At 43.3% G+C, this 22,401-nt stretch overlaps 1 protein-coding gene and 1 pseudogene across 1 annotated transcript in view; both read right to left on the reverse strand.

The window, feature by feature from the left end:
• The window catches only part of LOC139283111 (E3 ubiquitin-protein ligase RNF123), a 103,270-nt gene that overhangs the window by 16,008 nt on the left and 64,861 nt on the right, over positions 1 to 22,401 (reverse strand). Inside the window, exons 36-38 of the mRNA XM_070903068.1 lie at positions 20,077 to 20,152; positions 19,929 to 19,992; positions 5,668 to 5,762 (exon numbers count right to left, since the gene is read on the reverse strand). Coding sequence (XP_070759169.1) covers positions 5,668 to 5,762; positions 19,929 to 19,992; positions 20,077 to 20,152 — 235 coding nt within the window. The remainder of the gene's footprint in view (positions 1 to 5,667; positions 5,763 to 19,928; positions 19,993 to 20,076; positions 20,153 to 22,401) is intronic.
• LOC139282816 (nuclear factor 7, brain-like) lies at positions 12,566 to 13,595 on the reverse strand (annotated as a pseudogene).

Consider the following 22,401-nt stretch of genomic DNA (forward strand, 5'->3'; position numbering starts at 1 on the left):
TCTATTGACAGGACTTATTTCATTTGAAATAGCCTACTTTTCAATAACAAATATTATAAATCAACATTCCTTGATGAGGTCTTCCTTATAAGGCCTATCAATTGTTTTTAAGCTCAATAATAAACACAGAGAATTTCTCTCATTTGTCCGGGACATTGAAATCCTTCCTGTTTATCGGTAGTGCAATACTCATATGCTCAATTCCAGTTTGTGACTCTCTCTCTTGGAACAATCGGTGGGTTTCCATCCGCACGTTTCTTTGTGCATTCAAAAACCTCAGAGCAAAAAATTCCCAAAGAAATGTTCACGCTAAGCTGAAGCGGAAAAGTTATAAAAATAAAAGTTGTTTGTGGTTAAAACCAGAAACAGACTTGAAGCTGTGACTGAGAGTGAAGAGCTGGAAACAGCGATGAGGAGGCTGTCACCTTCATCACAACACAGATGTCATGTTTCCATCATGTTCTCCACGTGGTTCTCCATCGTTTGAGCTTCGAGTGGAGCTTGTTAATGACATCATCTCGTCGTGTCCTCCTCTTCTTCTGTGGTGGTTTCATGGCAGCGACTGGAGAATTAGCTCCACCAGCTGGTTATTAGCTCCACCAGCTGGTTATTAGCTCCACCAGCTGTTTATCTCCATCAAACAGTGAACTCATGTTCACACAGAAACAAGCAGCAGGTCACTTTTTACTTAAATCATTTTCTGGAAATCTGGAAAGTTAAAACTTGACTGGAGTTGGATGTGCAGATCAGTGCCACTCTCACGTCTGTACGTAGTGAACGGGTGCTGTTTGTTCTGCCTTTATGTCCCTCTCCCTCCCTCCCTCTCGGTTTTCTCTCTCTTATCTAGTGAAGCTTTGAATTGTATTTTGAACCAAACCAAGCTGGTTTGTGCACAGAGATGTGAACCCACAAACAGACTGCATCTTAATGGGAGGCCTCATTTCAGCCGAGGTCTGCCATACATTGTGAGGACTGGCGATAACAGGCGGTAAAGCGTTCACGGATCTTTATGAAACCTGGTAAAACATTGTTTATTTTACTTTTAATTATATTTTAGTCCACGACATTCAAACTAATATTTTAAATTAGTTATTAATTATTCTGAATGATAAATCACATCCAGGTCCAGTAAGTGTTGAAGTAAACTGAGCAGCTCAACAGAAAGGTTAACACATCATCACCAACCCACCATCATCAACCCACACACACACACACACACACACACACGTACACACTCGTCTCTCCTCCTGTTTATCTACTGTGTCTCCCCCCCCCCCCCCCCCCCCTCCTGCATATAGAGGGGAATCATTGGAGCTTTAACGCCCGCCGTTGTGGATCTGGTTGCCCTGACATCCCAAGCTGTTGTCTTGGCAAACATAAGCAAACAAAAAAGTGTGGTCCTCAGTGTGTGTATACATTTGTGAAGTGTTTGGGAGTATCTGTGTACTCTGTGTGTGTGTGAAGGTGCTAATCGTCTATGGAAACATCCAGAAAAGAGAAATCAGACACCAGCACCAACCGACCTGACAGCTTTTCAAACAGTCTAATGATTTAATAACATCAGGTGGCATCTGCTGAGTCTGAGGGTCACATACTGCACCAGGACCAGGAGCTGGTCCCATCTCTGTAACTACAGTTCTTTCTTTTACACAAGAGTTTCTCTGACTTTTAATGATCAAGAGGAATACTGGGCCTGGTTCCTCTGATCCTGTCCATTTGGATTTAATGTCTTTCTATAGAACTACAAAGTGCTTTAACAAAGGACATGAGGGACAGTGATGGCTAACCCTGACCCCACTGGGGATCTCGTTACTGAACGCAACAACTCCTCCTCTATTTGTACACAGTACGTCACTGTTGGTTACAGTTTAATTTGACTCTTGGCTTGAAGTTATTCCACTTCTGATGCTGGCTGCTCTAGATGTCACCAGTCACCAGCGACAACAGGACAGTGCTTCTTTTACTGGGTGAGAAACAAGTGATCCACACGGGTTTAAACAAAGGTATCCAGATCAGCAGCAGACAGAAATGGTTTGAGATGCTTCTCTAAAAGGCTCGAGACAAAAATCAGATATGAATCAAAAATGAATCTTTAGATTTCTGGTAGATAGCTCGGAACTGTGTGGCATGACGTTTGGGTGGGACCAATATAATTATCTCAGTCTTGTCCTCGTTAAGACTCAAGAAAGGAGCCAAAGCCAAACCCAGTCAAAGTCTTTTAAGGCAACCAGACTGCAGTCAGTAGGGTTGACAGGAAGATATAACTGTCTATCATCTGTGTAATAATGAAACAATATATTGTGTCTTGTGACCAAAGGGAAGCGTGTAAATTGATAGAAGAATAGGGCCCAGAATCGATCCTTGAGGTACACCACAACAAGGTTTTATAGACTTTATGCTAAACCTGCAGAATAAAACCTCCAAACTGACACATGTACTAATCCATCCCTCAGTTTCTTATGTTGTAATCCCTGATTCTACAAAAATGTATTTCTCTATTCAAACATACATCATGGGGTTTGTCAAGTGTCACCATTCTTTAATAATGGCTGCAGTTTTAAGTATACAAACTTTGCCTCCTTCCAACAGCATTTCTCAGTTTCTTTTTCACTCGACCACACAATTTATTCTACATCTCTTCCCAAAAAAGGATTCCTCAAACATCTTCCCCCTCCATAATAAAAGGTGGAAGGATTGTCATAAAAAATGGAAGAACTCTTCTTGTTCCCCTAATAAATGTTTAACAATCAGATAAAAAGTTTTGGTTACATAAAACATAAAAGGTTCTGGGTGAAACACAGCTGTAAGGTTTCAGATACAGACCATCATATCTGATCTGGCTTACGGGGTCTCTAACTGCGCCTCCAAACAACACCTGCAAAGCTACAAAAAAAATCACCACATGAGTATCCATACTGTTCTTTAACTTTCCAAAGTGCTTCGAATGCAATAATTACTTTACGGCATTATTCATTTCTGTATAATCCAGTAGTGTTAGTGAAATCATACTGTGGGTGGGCACAGAGACAATCAGGTAGACCTCCAAGACTGGATAGTATTTTATAACCAGGGAAACTAATACCATTCTTGTTACATAACCAGGGTTTAATAAAGTACCAAAACAGACATAAACACAAACACGCTGAAGGAAAATCTCTGACAGAGGGAGTTTAAGTGACAGCGTCCTCTAGTGGTCGTAGGAATCATGACTCTTGAGGTCAAAGGAAGAAGTCAGGTGACGTCGTTAAAGAAACACAAAGTCCACAATAAAACATCACACTTTAACACCAGAGGCCGCTGTTCACTTCCTGTTTCAGATACAAACCACACAGTCACACAGATGCAGAGGCATCAACAACAACAGCTCTCAAGGTCGAGGGAATAACGGCATAAAGTCTGCACACAACTGTGCAGTAAACTACACTGAACAATTTGAGGATTACAATGAAATGATTTCACCACTGATGGTCTGCTGCCAGGTTTTATCTGACTGACAGTAGACAGGCGACCTGAGCCTGTTGGACACCATCATCTTTAGAAATTAAAGCTCCCCTGTGGAAAGAGTTACTCACCAAAACGCTTTGAGGCCTAACAAACATGTTCCTCAGAAAACATCTGAAAAGCCGATTTACACAAATGTGTTAAATCCTGCATTGTTAAGTCTTCTTCGCTACCTTTGTTTGTCACAGCGCAGCCATCTTTGAGAATGACTGCAGGATCTGAACTTCCTTCATCCATCACAGCATTGTGCAACAAACTCAAACAAACTGCTTTATTTTGCTGCTGTATAAACTTGAAGCTAAGTATAAGCAGCTAGCTGTACACTGAGTGACAGAGAGGATCATGGGAGATGAGGTCCTGACAGTTACAGAAAAGGTTGCTGCTGCCACTCAGAAACAGAGAGCAGTGAAAAATATTTGTTGACCGGCCCATCCGTGGCTACATGTATGGCAACCCCCCCCCAGCTAAAGAGCACATTCAAAATCTAATTGGAATTCCAACTTCACTGTATATTAAACACACACAGTATACTTTACCAGCCTCAATGCAAGAATAAATGACTGCTGCCTCAGAGCCAGAAACCATTTCTAAGCCAGAGTGATTGGACCTGAGAATACTTTCCAATCATGTGGCAAAGCCCTGCATTAGAGAGGGTGTCATTTCCTCCCTCGAGCCAAGTGAGAGCAGAGAACCATTAGTGGGTTTGTGGAAACATCCCTCAGGCTCTGGACTCTGCACTTCAACTCTATCTGTGTTTTATTTTATTTCCTCATCTACAGTCTCTCCTCAGAGTCAAATAAATGACAGTACAGTTCACGATGACCAGAATCTGTTGTCTATTACAGAATCTCTGATAATACTGTTGAAGAAGTTTGATCTACTGGTTCTAGAAGCATGACGTAGCAAAACAGTGATGTATACAACTTTCCTTTCTCTTCCTTCTCCTTCCCTTATCAATAATAAATCCTTTAGCTCTGTGGTGGAGTCTACAGGGGAGAGTAAGGGATCAGGTTTCCACTGCGGAGAGGAAGAGCAGGACGGACAGGAGGAGGAAATGGGTTTCTCCTGACCAGGCTCACCCTCAAGGGCAACAGGATTAGTGTGTCCAAACTGCCAGCTTCACCGGGTCTCAGGTTTTCCTGAACTTCCTCTTACTCATCCTGTGAGGTTTGTTTATACAAAGTGTTTTCAGAGTGTCGGATTCAACAAACTCTTTTAACTTAACATGTCGTACATGAACGCCACCTGTTCATGAGGAGTTTTTATTAATTTTATTTTAAAAAACCCTCATAACTCAAATCTGAACACACAGACAGGAAACACATTCTTAGATGTGACCAAGTGTGACTTACACTTTGAGGAAATCAGAAAAAAGACGCTCCTCATGACTGCAGAACCTGCCTGAGAATCCTCCTGTTTCTAAGTTTCCTTCAGTGTCTCAGTGATCAGTGATGGTTTTCTGTCCGTCCATGAGGACGCTGCAGACAGGAGCTGCTAACAGCTGATTCAGCTGCTTTCATGGAGACCATGTGACTACATGGAAACAAATACAGGCTAAAATAATGAGGCTCAAGTTGTAGCCCAAAGCTAATTTACTGACTCCATGACAACATTGCACTTCTTATTTACATCCCCCAAAGCATTGTGGGGACTGTAGTTCCAAATAGATTTTTTGTCATCTCATGGTCTTTCTCAGCTTTAGTATAATACCTTTTTTCCTATCTGTTACGCAGTTTGCCAGCCAGCCTGAAAACTTTAAACCCTTTTTTCTTAACTTCCTCATTTCTGTAGTTACTGCTCTCCAGTCTCAAAACAACTCTTTCTATAGTACTTGATGATAAAGATGGGATGGGGATTTATCTTCTTAAACCTGCAAACTGACTAACTGGCAATCTGAGATTCCTCTCAACACTTCAATAACAAAACCTGAAACAGGAGCTAGTATACTTCCCAAATGTGTCAAGACAAACATAAAACTCAGCCTGCACTTACTGCTGCAGTTAGAACAAAACCCTCTGATGGTCAAAACACATCAGGATACAAGAACAAGTAACAAGGAGCCAATGGAGTCCAAACAACACTTGGCACACAACCAGGACACAGGACATCTATGATAATCTGTCAGGAGCAGCAGGAAGCTGTGCTGGTGTTTGCAGTGCTACTTACAGCTGTGCTGGCGGCAGCCTGTTTGGATTCTTCTGTGAGAAACGCCAACATCAGCTCCACCTTCTGTTTTTCCTCCTCACTGATGTAGTCCGTGTCTGTTGGTGGGAAAAGACACACACATACAGGCCTGTTAATATACACTGTAAGCTGTGTGCAGTTGACATCCTCTGGGCGGCATGGTGGCGCAGTGGTTAGCGCTGAACACGGGAGGTAGAGCAGGGTAGAGCAGGTTGGGGGTTCGAGCCCTGGCTCCCCTCTGTCACATCGAAGTGTCCTTGAGCAAGACACTGAACCCTGAGCTTTGGGAACTGTGAAGGTTGAAAAGTGCTACATAAGTGAGACCGTTTAATTATTCTTTATGTCATTATTTCTTAGCACATGTGAACCTGTTTTTGAGGACTTCACTGCATCTTTCCTACATTACAGACGCACTCATCGGCTACGAGCAGATGAAACAGACCACACAAAACATTTCATATTCTGAACATTTCCTCTGACCGTCACAAACCTCAACATGGAAACATCAGCTACAATAGAACTTATTGTATCTCAAGACAGACAATGAACTGCGACATGCTGTAATTAAGCATTTGATGACATGGACAAATGACACAACTAATCAAAAAATATAGAAGTGTAGACACAGAGACACTGCAAGGGAACGGATATAAAGGAGGGTGAAATTATTTATCTGTGGTAAATTCACAAACATGAATAAACCAATAAAACAGGAATGTGCGATCCATATCTGAGGGTATGAGGGTATGTATCATTCCTACGTAAGATGATCTGAGGGCTGACACTGGATCAGTGTAAGACAGAGAGTCTACAAATGATATCTGGGAAACACGGAGATCCTGTTACAGCTGAAGCACCAAATATAAACCACAAAGACAAAGGTGACGTAAAAAGTGTGCCCCTGCTATCCAATTACACAAAGCAATGCAAATAATCATCATCATCAATCATTATTTGTAGAACACACAGTATCTGATTCTGTTCAGAATAGCATCCCTGTAGTACAAAGGACCAATAAAGGACATCTTCTGCAGCTGCAATCAAACTGAAAGCACTTTGTCCAACCAGCCTTTAACAGTTGCGCTAACCTCAAGCTGGTATAAAGACAGGAAGCGGAAGGACCACAATAAAGAGCCCACTTTAAGCTTTCAATGGAGAAAGCAGGAATGGAGGACATGGGGGAAACATTGCCCAATTCTCTGCCAGACACTGGTCAGTATTGTAGTTGGAAGGACCCACCCTAACCTCCCTGACGGATGGATCGAGGTGGCACAGAAAACGAGAAAACAGTCACAACCCCCTGAAACATAAAGAGCTGCTGTGGATAAGCCAGGTGACAAGATGTCGCTGGTGTGGAGACACAAAGTAAAGGAGAAAGTCCTGAGGCTATGAGGCTAAGCTAACGTTAGTAAAAGTCAGGCACAAAGCAGATGTAAACCAGCCACGAATCATAACATCATAATGCCTGCAGAGGGCAAGTGTTGCCAGTTATTAGACTGATCCCCAGGAAAAGGCAGCAAGGCTCTCAGAGAAAATCCTCCACAACAATCTGTAACATTACTGACTGCGTTTCCCCTGTCAACACAGAACCATGCTGCTGCTTTTTAAACACACAACTGACCAGAGATATGAGCTCGCTGCCGAAAACACTCACTGCAGGATTCACGAGGATTCAGGCTGACAGGACTGAAGATTCACTTATTAAAATAGATATTTAAATATCTATTCTCTGTTTTTTATCCCGCGGGGGATATGACAGTACAACCAGAACTCTGTGAGGAGGATGTAGTCTGCTTTTATTTGTTGTCTGGATGCTTCTTTCAAACAGTTTTATTATGGAATATAGTTTGATGTTGTTTTTTAGCTATGGTTTTATTTTGTAGGTAATTATTTCCAATGTTCTGGTGATCAGTGTTGGTTGATTAGGGAGCTCTGTAATGTCCATGTTTTTAAGGATTAATACATTTGAACCTGATATTCTGTTGGTCATTTTTCAGGGTCGAAATCTTCTACAGTCTGGATGTGGGTCTAAAGTCATGGGTCTTTGTAGGAACAGAAAGGAGACCCCAAAGCAGAAGATACAGATCCCATCTAGCCTGGGAACACAGTTGGAAGTCGGGTCATAAAGGACATGTTATGTAGAGTCATGTGGATTTCAATGAAGAACCCCCCTTTTTAATAAGGCTACTAAGGAGGTGCAGAGCTAAAAGAAAATAATATCTATTTAAATTTTAAGCTTAATATTAAACAGAGAAGAAAAGCCTCCCTGTCCACAGACTGAGTCTGAGCTGCTCACTGATAAAAACCAGGACACTGCTGCGACTTATTTCAGCTCAGGAACAACATCCATCACTGATGTGTTCCCGGTTCACTTTGCCAACCCACTCACTCTGTTCACAGCCTCATTCAGCTGTATATGAATGTATTCATCCACAAGCTGGGCAGGTCACAGATACAGACTGCAGCCTTGTCCATGTGTATCAGAGATGTTATTCAAGGAAAGAGCTCCCAACGTCTGACTCACAGATATAAGCACATGACTTCCATTCCAACTCTAAACCAGAACCATTAAGACACGTTAGACTGGAAAACAGAGAACAAGACTAACAGAGAGACTGAGACATGAGTCAGATTGAGTCTGTCTCAAAAAAATCACGTTTGACCAGAAGCTTCAGAGAACTCACACTGTTTTCACACTCTGCATAATACACGTTAATATTTGAGCTGCTGAAAATCTGACGTAAAAACAAGATTCATCATCCGTCAGTCTGTCTGATCCAGACTGAAATTCTGACTCTTCATCTAGCGCTATCATCAGGTCAACATGTTCATGTGTCCAATACTTTGGTTTATCACCAAATACCTGCAGAACTGATGACGTTCATCAGCCTCTGTGTTTACTGCTAATTAGCGAATGTTAGCATGCTAACGCACACTAAGATGGCGAACATTATACCTGCTAAACATCAGCATGCTAGCATCATCACTGTGTCCAAGTACAGATCTACTAGCATGGCTGCAGACTCTTGTTTGATTTGTTGTCTTGTTTTGCATTTAAATCTCTTTGGATCTATTTTGGGCAACAGAAGTTTTCAGGGTTACCACTGCCATATATTTAAATACACCTAAGGTTAAGACATTCAAATACAATTTTTCATGTTAGCATACATTTCTTGTGTTTAGTCAATAGGGCATCTACTTTCCTTAAAAGAGCATTTCAAAATAATAGCCAAGGTAGAAATTTATTTCAGCTTTTATTTACAAGAACAGATTTTTAAGTCAGTGCGTCTTTGCAGTTGACATCATGGGAAAATCCAAGCAACTTAGCCAAGACCTCGGAATAAGAATTGTGGTCCTCCACAAGTCTAGTTCATCCCTAGGAGCGATTTCCAAGCAACTGAAGGTCCCACGAGCATCTGCGCAAAATACTGTACGCATGTATGAAAATCTTGGAACCACACAGACACGGAATCGTTCAGGAAGAAGGAGAGGGCTGAACGAACATTGGCACGGAAAATCAGCGCTATGTGTGGAGGAAAAAGGGCGAGGCTTTCCTTCCCAATAACATCTTCCCAACTGTGAAGCTCAGTGGTGGCAGCGTTATGTTGTGGGGTTGTTTTGCTACAAATGGGACTGGTGCACCCCAGAAAATAGATGGCATCATGAGAAAGGAGGATTACCTGAAAATACTGAAGCAACATCTCAAGACATCAGCTAGAAATTTGAAGCTCGGTCGTAACTGGGTAGGAATGGGTAGGTATGCTTTGGACACCGATCCAAAGCATACGGCCCAAGACAAAATGGCTGACAGACAACAAGGTAAAAGTGTCAGAGCGGCCATCACAAAGCCCTGACCTGAATCCAATCGAGAATTTGTGGACTGAACTGAAAAGGCGTGTTCGACTCAGGAGGCCCACAAACCTGACTGTCGACAGGTGCAGAAGTCTCATTGAGATTTACAGAAATCGCTTGATTGCAGTGATTGCCTCAAAAGGTTGTGCAGCAAAATATTAAGTTAAGGGTACCATCATTTTTGTCCAGGCCAGTTTCATTAGTTTGTTTTTTAAATGATTCTGTTGAACCACAATTCAAAAGCAATGTCTGATTTTCATTAGTTGATTTTCAGTAAATTTTTATTTATTATTACTTTTGTCAGTTTCAAGTTATTTCAGTGACCATTGTGGGTTTTTCTTTCTTTAAGACTAGTGAGAAATTGAGTTTGAATGTCTTCAGCCTCGGTGTGTTTAAATATATGGTATCAACTGTAAATGAACTATTTTAAGGAAACTGTTGCATAAACAAAATGTGCCCTTTCCAAATCTGGATGATGCATATTGGCTCATTATGACTGAGCATACAGAGTCACCTGTAGGCCATTTGTTATGGGGAAACCTGGCAGAACCTTTACAGCACAGTATGATGGTTCATATATAAATAAATAACGTGTGAATATTACGTGAATGACAAAACAACCAATCACCACTTATTAATGTTTTGTTATTCTGAGAGAGGCGGTCAGTGAGAGCACAGGTGATGATCCCATCCAGGAATACAGAGTCAGCATGTGAGACAGACTGATGTTAGCCGTCCAGTGAAGCACACAGCTGCTCTGAACACAGTAGCACCATTTATCTGCATCAATTAACTCAGACATGATGCAACATTCCTGCAATGAATGTTGAGGCTTCCCATTTGTTCTCGTCAGCCAAATCATCATCTGATGGTTTTCAACTCTTCCTCATTCTTTCTTCTCTTCTCCACCTCTTTTCTCTCTCACTGCCAACTCCACTTTTTACAAGGATTAAAACTAGAGCAGGTAATGTCTATCAGCTGGTCCACGACTTGACTGAAATATCTCAGCAACTATTGGATGGATTACCATGAAATGTTGTAAACACATTCATGGACCCCGGAGGATGAACCCTGCTGACTTTCATGAGGTCAAAGTTTTCATTTATCCTGAGAAATAGCTCAACATCTACCAGATGGGTTGGCACAAAATTCTGTACAGACACTCGTGGTTCCCAGAAGAGAAATCATATTAACTCATATTGACGCTGCTGTGTCTCAGTACAGCCTCACAGAGCTGCTAGCATGGCTGTAGACTCTTTCATTCAGACAGGATGAACCTCACGGGGGGAGGTGTGGATGAAGTCAGTAATTTAACCCTTCATTCAGGACCTCATTTTAATCCTGCTGAAATGACAGGATCTGGTCTGTAATAAACATGGAGACATTCAGCAGGACGAAGACAACAGAGAAAGACAAAAGCCTCCTCAGGGGGGCGCCGTAGAGCTGAAGGGGAGGCAAAGAGGTGAATTTGAGTCAAAAATGTCACTCTCCTTCTCAGAGTCATAACTCAGTCAGATCTGAACACACAGACATGAAACACATGTTGGATCAGTGAGTGTGACTTCCACTTCCAGAGGAGATCATCATCTCTGATGTCCGTCAGAAGAAACCTCCACAGTGATCAGTGATAGTCGTCTGTCCATCCATGAGGACAGACAAGAGCTGCTAACAGCTGATTCAGCTGCTGTAATGGAGACATTTAGAGACTAAATGTCTACAAATATAGTCTGAAATATAGCTTTATATTCTTAATTCTCTCCCCTTGCGACATTCTTCCTAAAGCTCCAGGTACCAACATGTGGTAATGAAGAACAGGTCAGAGGACGAAAACTGGTGAGGACATAATCACCATTACTGTCTTTTCATGTCTTCATCAGTCATAAACCTTTTGCTAATTAACTGAGTGTGAAACATGCAGTCACCAAACAGAGCTTTTGTTCCTCTGTTACAGTCCTCTTTCTCTCACTTGATGGCTTTCGATTTGTCTTTCCATTTTCTCCCCCTATAACCCCCCCTTCCTCCTCCGTTCCTCCTCCTGCAATCAGACAGATCCTCTTTCAGCATAGGAGTGGTAGCACCCCGTCTGGGCTGTGATATTGGCTTGTTGGACAGCTGCCATGTTGGTCTGCAGTGAGAGATTACAATCACTACACATGATATTTGGAGGAATATGGAGGGGAAGGCGAAGGGGGAGAGAGGGAGGGAGACAAAAAAAGAGAGAGACGTGTAGATGGATAAAACCAGAGTAAGCAGAGGGAAATCAGTTCTGTGGAAGCACATGTAGAAACAGATAATAACAGAATGATGAAGAGAGAGGTTCCGCAGCTTTTAAACGAAACAAACAAACTCAATGTGGAAATCTGGACAATAAAATCGGATTCAAACACTAAAGACCATCTTGTGATGGGACCACAGCAGCCGCGACACCCGTCAACATGTTGAGTGATCCGTGACTTAAAACCAATGTGGGCTGAAAGTGTGGGGCCAATGGCCCCTTCCCTACTTCCTACCTCCGGCGCCCTTGCTCGGACACACCCATCTTGGAATTCTGCCATGATTTTGATCTCAACTACACACCTGTAAAGTTTTGTGACTGCATCTTCACAGTTGTGACGCTATCATGTTGACAGAATCTGCGGACAGACGGACGCCGTCAGGCTGGTAACAAGGTGCTCCAGAATGCAGTCAGATGCACATGAGCCTCTGTAAATGTCACATTTTACAGATGAAGGCGCGGACGGATCCATGTATTTTGCTCTTGAGTGGCAGACGAGTAGCAGACGCAAATGCAGTCAGACCGATGAAATGTGGAAGATTTTCAGTCTCAAGTCACTGGTTTGAAATTGATTCTAGCAGCTTTGGGAATGAAAACATGAACGTACAAAAACACTCCCTTTGAAAGATCTGACCACGTTTCTATTTAGATTCAATTTTAAGTTCAACCTCAACGAATAAAGAGACAGCAGGAGGACAGGATCAACTTTAGAAGAGACAAACAACATCAGGAATATAATCATCCTCTTCATCTCTAACTGCTCTGTTCCACTGTCACACAGACCTTCACTGGTGAGATCTTCATCCTCACTTCATCCTCAGTGAGAATGATTGGAAACATCCTCTCAGTGAAAGTGTGTGTGAAGGTGTGTATGTGTGTGTTAGTATCAGGATCAGAGAACGACAGCTTTCCTCTGTTCCAGTCCGGATTCACTCTGATCCCCTGGACCTTCTTCTGCACTTGGAGACCAGTGTGTGAACCTGGTGGTGACCAAGCTGAGTATTCACCTCTAATGAACCATATTCTCCATAATCCAGACAGCATGAGTCCCTTCCTCTGGACAGACTCTGCTAACACACCCAGGAACCAGTCTGTACTGTCTCCAACCTCGACGTCCCAGCTGTGAGTCCCTGAGTTAAAGCTCTCAGAGCCCAGGACAGACCAGTATCCATAAATCCTCTCTGGATTGTCAGGAAGCTGCTGTCTCTCCTCGTCTCACACTGATCAGGTCTTCAGACAGGCTGAGGACTGGATCAGCAGTGTTTGGGTCCAGAATCACAGGAGTGTAGGAGACCATCTCCTTCATCTTGTTCCAGATGTTGAAGGTCAGGTTGCCCAGGTGTTTGGCCTGGTCTATCAGAGCTCCTGAGGGCAGCTGTGGATCATCCAGCAGGGGGCGCTGCTGGACTCTTTCCACTGCAGCCTTGTAGTTGTGCAGGAAGGAGCCGTCTTCAGCTCTCAGCTCCTCCTCTGTGGCTCTGACTGTGTCTGAAAGAGCTGCTATCTCTCTGCTCAGAGCCTCCATCTTCTCCTTCATCATCTGGCTCTTCTGCTCCTCTTCCTCCCTCAGTGCAGCCATCCTGGCCTCCTCTTCCTCTTGTAGAAACTGGTGAAGCTTCTTAAACTGCTCCTTAGTCTGCGTTTCTGTGTGTCAGGCCTGGACCTTCATGTGGTACCCCAAGGCTAAGTCATTTATTATTATTAGAGCTTGTAAGTATGAGCATGTGTGTGCAGACACAGTATCTGCATGGAGGTCATCTGTTTTCCTGCAACGTCCATTCATTAACACCAACTCCTTCTCATTTACTCCTCCGGGTCAGACGGAGGATGTACACTGTTATGAGCCATTGTTGGGCCTGTTTCTTTAGCATTTTTTTCCCTCTGCAGTTACAGCTACAGATTCAATAGTATGCAGTAAAATGCAGAACTACTGATTAATGAGAATACAACAATGCTTTTGCATGAGGCCCAAAGTCTTGGATTTTATAAACTTATCAGGTTTTATTTATGAACTATTGGCTACACATATCTGAACAATGTAGTGGAGTAGAAGTGGCAAATAGCATCACACGGAAATAATGGAAATGTACGCCAAACAACAACAACAGCACAGAAACAAATGACAAACAGCTCTGCTCGTCTCCCCGAGGACGAGAGCTGATGGCCACTAAATGTACAACATGCTGCACTCTGTATTCCAGCTTTCCTGATCTGTAGCTTTTATTTGGGTAAATAAATCCTCTGCAGACTCCACAGGAAAAATAAAACATGTCGGATGCTAATGAGAGTGAGAGAATACAGCCTCATTCTCGTTTGCCTCTCTTTCTCTTTAGCTTCTAAAGAAACGCTGTGCTTCTACACCAGAGAATCTCATCCATAATACATTCAAGGCTGCAGGGATTTCAGTGCTTCAACCAACACACACGCATTAAAACAAACCACACACACACACACACCCCAACATATCCTTGAACATTAAAGACAGTTAACGGATTCCTTCCCGTGGTGCCTCCTCACTCTGACATTATGTCACAGAGCAGACTCTGGCCTTCTTCAGAGGAACAATAAACAGACACGTCACACACACGAGTCACATCGTCTTCAGGCCTGACGCTGATTTAATCTGACAGCAGCTGGATGATGAGTGCTCATTGGCTGTGAGGAGAAACATAACGAGTAAAACCGGAACTCCTGTTCCACAGAAAACCTCATTCAAAACCCCATTGACATTTGTAGCAATTATAATAACTAAAAAAATCCAGCCTCGGAACAGAGTCTTTCTCAACAGTATGTTGTGTGGCTTCAGTTGTTTAGAGGACGGCCATTATTAGAAAAACAATTAAATATCGTTGTTTATTCAATATTTGTGTTTATTAGCGTCCTTTAACAAACACCATTTCCCATAAGGCCTAGAGGTTCACTGGTGAATATATTTTTCACTTTTATTTCTCACTTAAATATTGTAAATGTGTATATTTTTATTTTCTATTTCTTATTTTTATATTTTGAACATACTTTTATTTCTACATTTATGCTACTTTCTACTCTTGAATGGGAGCACCGGTACTGTACAATTTCCCCCCGGGGAACAATAAAGTATTTCTGATTCTGAAATGAGTTCAGTGATAACAGCAGGACATTCTGTGGGGTTTTTTTGGACATGAAATAATAACATGAACCAGTGCTAATGTTAGCAAGCTAGGCTACCTGAAACATAAACCTAACAACACAACGGGTCCTCCCTCATGCTGAATGTTGTAAAGGGACAGATGTCCCAGATGTAACAAATAACCTTCTAACTGCATCAGAAAAGGGACTTGTCTCTGTACTTGTTTTGTTAGATCTTAGTGCTGCATTCGACACCATTGACCATCATATCCTATTACAGAGACTGGAACATTTAATTGGCATCAAAGGAACCGCACTAAGCTGGTTTAAGTCGTATTTATCAGATCGATCTCAGTTTGTACATGTTAACGATGAATCCTCCATGTACGCCAAAGTCAGTCATGGAGTTCCACAAGGTTCTGTGCTTGGACCAATACTATTCACCATATATATGCTTCCTTTAGGAGATATCATTAGAAAACACTCCATACGTTTTCATTGCTATGCGGATGATACCCAGCTATATTTATCGATCAAGCCAGAAGAACCTCATCAGTTAGCCAAGCTCCAAGCATGCCTTAAGGACATAAAGACCTGGATGACCTGTAATTATCTGATGTTGAACTCAGACAAGACAGAAGTTATTGTTCTTGGCCCTGAACACCTCAGAAACACAGTATCTAAGGATATTGTTACCCTAGATGGCATTGCCCTGGCCTCCAGCGCCACCGTGAGGAATCTCGGAGTTGTCTTTGATCAGGACATGTCCTTTAACTCCCACATAAAACAAACTTCAAGGACTGCCTTCTTTCACCTCCGTAACATTGCAAAAATCAGGAAGATCCTGTCTCAAACTCATGCAGAAAAATGAGTCCATGCATTTGTCACGTCTAGGCTGGATTATTGCAATTCCTTATTATCAGGCTGTCCCAATAAGTCCCTGAGGACTCTTCAGCTGATCCAGAATGCTGCAGCACGTGTACTTACAGGAACCAGGAAAAGAGATCATATTTCTCCTGTGTTAGCTTTGCTGCACTGGCTCCCTGGAAAAACTAGAATAGAGTTTAAAATCCTACTCCTAAATTACAAAGCTCTTACTGGTCAGGCACCATCATATCTTAAAGAGCTCATAGTACCCTGTTACCCCACTAGAGCACTGCGCTCACAGAATGCAGGGTTGCTTGTGGTTCCTAGAGTCTCCAAAAACAGAACAGGAGCCAGAGCCTTCAGCTATCAAGCTCCTCTCCTGTGGAATCGGCTCCCAGTTTGGGTCCGGGAGGCAGACACACTCTCTACTTTTAAGAGGAGGCTTAAAACTTTGCTTTTTGATAACGCTTATAGTTAGGGCTGGCTCAGGCCTGCCTGGACCAGCCCCCTAGTTATGCTGCTATAGGCCTAGACTGCTGGGGGAGACTTCCCATGATGCAGTGAGCTTTCCTCCTCTCCCTCTCCATCTTTAACATTCATCACAGTCCAATGCATGTTACTAACTTTATATCTTCCCGGAGTTTCTTTGTGCTTTGTCGTCTCACAGGTTCCTGTGGATCGTGGTCCTGGTACGCCTGGCTGCTGCTGCCATGGGCCTGCCTGACTCTCATCACTACAGTTATTATTATTAGTCATAGTTCTGTTACTATTAATGCTGTTATTGCTATTATTAATCTCAGCTACTATCACAACTGTAACTACTATTATCAGTCAAATTTCCAGTATTATTATAACTATAGCTGCTATTTCTACTGCTAGTGCTGCCATACATCTCTGCCTGTCTGTCTATCTGTCTGTCTATCTGTGTCTCTACGTCTATCTCTCACTCTCTGTCTCTTTCTGTCTGTCTGTCTCTCCCCCTCTCTCTTTCTCCCTCCCTCTCTATGTCTCTCTCTCTCTCTCTCTCCCTCTCTCTCTCTCAAACCCAACCGGTCAAAGCAGATGACCGCCCACCTAGAGTCTGGTTCTGCTCGAGGTTTCTGCCTCTTAAAAGGAAGTTTTTCCTTGCCACTGTCGCCAAAGTGCTTGCTCATGGTGGGAACTGTTGGTCTCTATAATAACATTATAAAGAGTCGGTCTAGACCTGCTCTATTTTGTAAGTGTCATGAGATGACTTTTGTTGTGATTTGGCGCTATATAAATAAAATTGAATTGAAAATAAAATTGAATGTCTTCAATCTCTAACTGTTGAGAGCCAACACTACGTGAGCTCCTAGCTTTCCGATGTCAGTCAACCGTTGCCGTGGGAAACACCCATCCAGAGGCCTAAAGCTGCAGCTGAGCAGACTCCATGTTTTTATTAACGCTGTACGTTGGGTTAACTCACACTACATGTTTTAATTGTACACGACTTTTATACTCACACACTTCAACTTTAAGAACACGCTGTCGGTCCAAAAGTGAGAGAAGAGTTAAAAGAAAGGCTGCACTAAAATAGACCAAAAGGAAAACACATTCTGGTCTCTGGGCAGCAAAGCAAAAGGACAAAGACATTAAATGACAAATGCAGGACGGAGGAAAGGCCAAAGACAAGTGGCAGCAGGAGGGACTTCAAATCACAGTCCCAGATGACAATGCACGCAGATAAATGCAACGACAGAAATAACTTCAACCCTGAAGCTGAAGTGTCGTTAAGTGTTTCAAAAGGTGTCAGATAGAGAAGCGACACCGACACATTACATCCCATAAACACACACAGATGTACACACAGGCACAAAGCTGTTCCTGTGTGATAGAAACATTGAAATGACACCCACAGAGCCGAGTGAGGACAGGTATGAAGCGTTGGTTTCTCCTCTTCATCAAATCAAAGTTATCTAATGAAGGAGGAGGACATTTACTCACACACACACACACACACACACACACACAGGTGAGAGCTACTGTCTCACCTGGTCAGTTCACCTGAGCGTGCGCTGACGCCTACAAAGACAAACCAACATGAAGGTTGTTTCCACCAACTGGCACAGATGTTTTAATCTCTGACAGTCAGGAAGTAGCGTAACCCTGACGACGGAGTGAATCCAGCAGACAACACACCGAACCACTGGAGCTCTGCAGGTAGACCACCTGCAAATCACGCCAACAAACATGGCTGCCAACCAGCAGTTGGCACTGCTCATATGTAGAGTTTAAATGCTCAATTACAAGTCAGAGGTTTTACCAGCAAAACAAACTGCCTCCATATATTATTGTTGTAGCTGCTGTTTAACTGCTTTATATACTTTTGGGCAGTTTCATCTGAAACCATGACTCATTTATAAACTGTTAACACTGATGTGTTTCATGTGAATTCTTAACCTGTAAAGTACCTAGTAAATATAGCTGTGATATAATAAACATTTAAAATACACCCTTTTACTACATTGGAGAGTTTACATAGAGATTATAAATGCTAAATAAGGGGATTCATGCAAACTGACAAAAGCACGAGAAATCAGTCCAGTATGACCTCCACAGACAGACACACAGACACAGCTAATCCTGCAGATGATGCAACCCAAGGTGGTCATGGAAACGGCTTGTGTTCCCATGGCAACGGAGGAGGATGTCGTGGCGACCAGGCCATCCCCTGTGGCGACAGCTCAACTCCGGGGCAGCTAGCCTTCTGCTGCACCAGCAGAAACAGCGACACACACACACATTAATAACACACCAGAGCTACACACTGACAGATAATATCAATATTCAGAGTTGTTGTTATTCAGATTATTCAAAACGGAAGTTTCCAGAAACTGAGCTGAATCAACGTATTGTCTGCATGTTTTTCCATAATACACCAGTCAGTTGATATGTGTGTATATGTGTGTTGTTTCCCTCCACTCTGTCTGGCAGGCTGAGACAGCTCTCTGTTTTGTCTGAATTTACGTGCAAAGTGAAACTCTATTGAACTCCATGAAGCCTAATCACATGTCCGTCAGATCTGTCGGGGCTGAAACTTTGGGTTTCATGTAAGAATCAGTGGAACCAACAGACTTCTGCTTTAGTGTCACGTACGTTCAGCAACTGTCTGATCATTGCTCCACTTATCGACTCATCACAGTCTGTAGCTGTGTGGCTGTATTACAGTGGTGCAGGTTTATTATTCTGCTCAACCGTCTCAACGTTTTTCAGCCACATCACCTGGCCCTCCCATACGTGTTATATATACATACATATATATATATATATATATATATATATATACATGTGCCAAAGGACATGTCGAGATTGATTTCCAGTAGCTACCTGATCTCTGTGCTCTGTTCCTTCCTTTACTTGTTGCCTGAAGTACAGCAGCATAAAGAAAACAAACATACAACAGAGACAGCATGAGGCTCATAACAAAGGAGAGCACTGTGGCTGTGATAAATCAAATTAAAGTGAAGTCTAAATCACATTAAGAACATAACGGGCCTGTTTACAAGGCGCAGACTCAGCCAAACTTTTACTGATTCACTTTGAGAGGAGATACTGTCTGTCCTGATGTGTCCTTTAAGACATGGGAACTCAGCAGCTGATGTTTCACTGAAACATTAATATATATATTTATATACGATCTATAATCTTTGGGTCTCTATAAAAATATCTAGCTACAAAGTACTTGAGGAAGTTCTGCTAAATCCACAGCATCTCCATGGCACATGAAAACAGACTGATCATGTGACTGCTGTAACTCCGTCAGACTCACGATGGACAGTTTCTAAAAAAGGAACCAGAGATATCGTCACTTTTATTCCACACATTCTTCTTCCTCATCAAAACCTGGAGCCTACATTACCCATAATGCAGCTCTCCCTCTGTGTGTTATGTTAGTAGCAGCTAATGTCGCCTGGAGCCTCCAGCCTGCAGTAGAGCTGAGCAGCAGCTGCAGATCTCTGGTCAGCTCTCTGCTTTAACTCCACACCAACAGACTGTTTTCACTTTCAGACTCGTAGTCTTCAACAGACGCTGACTCCAGTGACATCACTCGAGGACATTAATCAGAAGTCAGCTCCCTCTGAGACGCTGAAGACTTTATACATCACAGTGTTTCACTCACATGCGTGCAGGGAGAAGTGCTTGCGTTCTGAAGAGCCTGTGCTTCCAGCAGCTGAAGGGATCGGAGGGGCCACGGTCGACCCCAAGGACCCGACGACTGGACGGGCGGTGGAGGCGACGGCTGCTGAGGAGCTGGAGGACTCTCCTCCCTCTCCTAACAGGTGCTGGATGGAGTGGAGCTGGAAACAGGGGTCAGAGAGCAGGACGGAGGCGGCTCGAGATATCCTGAGAGAGAAGGGGTGTAAAGGGAAGGTGTAGGAAGAAAGACTGTTAGAGGAGGTCACGCTCATGTTCCAGCATTAGAGCAACATTTCACCTCAGAAAAACACGGCATATCGAGCGTCCTTTTGTACAATTTCTATGAATGGAACCTAAAGGCAACAAATCATGATATGATTCATTGTCTCTGCAAAGGATAAATGGCCAAAAGAGATGGTTTTCTGGGCTACATGTAAATCAGTCAGTCCTCCAGTCCAGGAGGAGGTGCTGAGGCACCTGAAGCTGTAACTGACAGAAACAGCAGAAGAAGAGCTTCTGACCTTTAGCAGTTTAGTTACAACAGTTTAGCTAGCAAGCTAACAGCTAACACAAACACATGAATGAATCGTAGTTATGATGATCGTCTTCACAGCTCTCTCGCCCACACAGATCATTCAGTGTAGAACTGATCAGGGATCAGATTGTATTTGATCGTATGTGTAGCAATCACTGGAGCTGTTTCTCCTGTTGCTTTAAAAGGGACGGACAACAAACGGCTCATTTCAGTAAAACTGAAACTAAAGCTACTGTTCTCACATAGACAGAGGAGACGATCACCAGTGAGACACAGTGTGGGAGCAGGACAGATTACAGATGTGTCTTGGAGGGACGGATGAAACGACACCTTTTCAACATCTGGCTGGAATGAGTCTCAAACCTCCGCCGGACTTGATTTGAATGTTCGTGGTGCCCAGCAGCAGGCAAACAGGCCACAGCAGCTCTGTACATGCTGAGCACCCACAGGAAGATAAAACCATCTCCCATCACTTGGTAGCGTCACCACTGGATTTGTTCTTGGAACTGAATCAGAAGAAATCGAAGAAATACTGCCTTTTTCTGTGTGTGCTCCCTTCCACGCAATCAGTCACTCTCAACCTCACAGCACCAACACGGACCTGAGCCTCCACTTCCTGCTCTCACCTTCTATCCATCTGTCTTTACCTGTCTCTTCTTGTTCTACATGTGAAAACCATCACTCTCCCTCTGTCCGATCCATCCAGCGTTCAATCACCGGTGCTAATCAAACCCCCGCCCTCCCCCTCCTCCCCTGCAGCGCCACTCAATCCGACCTCTCTGCATCAATCTTTTATAGCGGGGCTTTCCACAAGGCCTGACTCCCACTCGCTCTCGCTCTCCCTTTTGTCTGTTCTCCTGACTGATACTGTACTCTGCTCTCCCTCGGTCTCTCTTACTATTTTTGGACTCATCTTAGTGGCAGCCTGCTATGAAGCAAGCAGTGGTGTAGTGGTGTGTTGGTTATACTGGTTATACTTGGTATACTGTGCCCCCCCCCCCACCCCCCCATTTTCTTTTGGGGGGTGGGGTGGGGGATGCTGTAGAGGGGTGAGGGGTGATGTACTGTGAGCTCTACAAGGATGCTCACAGCATCCTGTGATGTTGTGCTTGAAGGTTGTAGCTAAGGAAAAAGAGAGGTATATTACACACACACATGCTGTTAGGCAAAATGTCTCCTCCCGCCCACCATCTCTCTCAGCTTCAGCACAACATGTGAAAGGCGTACATACACAACCACGAGCAGGCACACACCTGATAAAAGCTGAGACGTACAGCTAACCGCTGTTATCACCTGGAACATGTCATGTTCATCATGTGGGGTTCCAGGTTCAGGTACATCACCTGTTCAGGACTGGAACATCCACTGTGTAGCAGTCAGTTCAGAGTTTAGGCTAATGTTAGCGGCTCTGTTTGGTTTGGGGAAGTTAATTCAGTTCAATTCAGTTGTATTTATATAGCGCCAAATCAGAAGAAAAGTCATCTCATGACACTTTACAAACAGAGCAGGTCCAGACCGACTCTTTCTAATGTTATTACAGAGACCAACAGGTCCCACCATGAGAAGCACTATGGAGACAGAGGACAGGAAGACCTTCCTTTGAGAGGCAGAAACCTCGAGCAGAACCAGACTGTAGGTGGGGGGTCATCTGCTTTGACCGGTTGGGTCGTTAGAGAGTTGGAGAGCTAACACCCCAGCAGCTCCGGCCAAACTTAAGCTGGATAACGTTACGTTTTCCAAACACATCAGTTATTCCTCAAATCCTTTTCTAAAATATTGAAGCGCACTTGAAAATAAAAACACAAGTCTCAGTGTGTTAGCATGATATCGTGACCTGGTACCTGTTAGCTTTAGCCTCAGTGTGTTAGCATGATATCGTGACCTGGTACCTGTTAGCGCTAGCCTCAGTGTGTTGGCATGA

Source organism: Enoplosus armatus, chromosome 3 (assembly GCF_043641665.1).
Source record: "Enoplosus armatus isolate fEnoArm2 chromosome 3, fEnoArm2.hap1, whole genome shotgun sequence".
NCBI lineage: Eukaryota > Metazoa > Chordata > Actinopteri > Centrarchiformes > Enoplosidae > Enoplosus > Enoplosus armatus.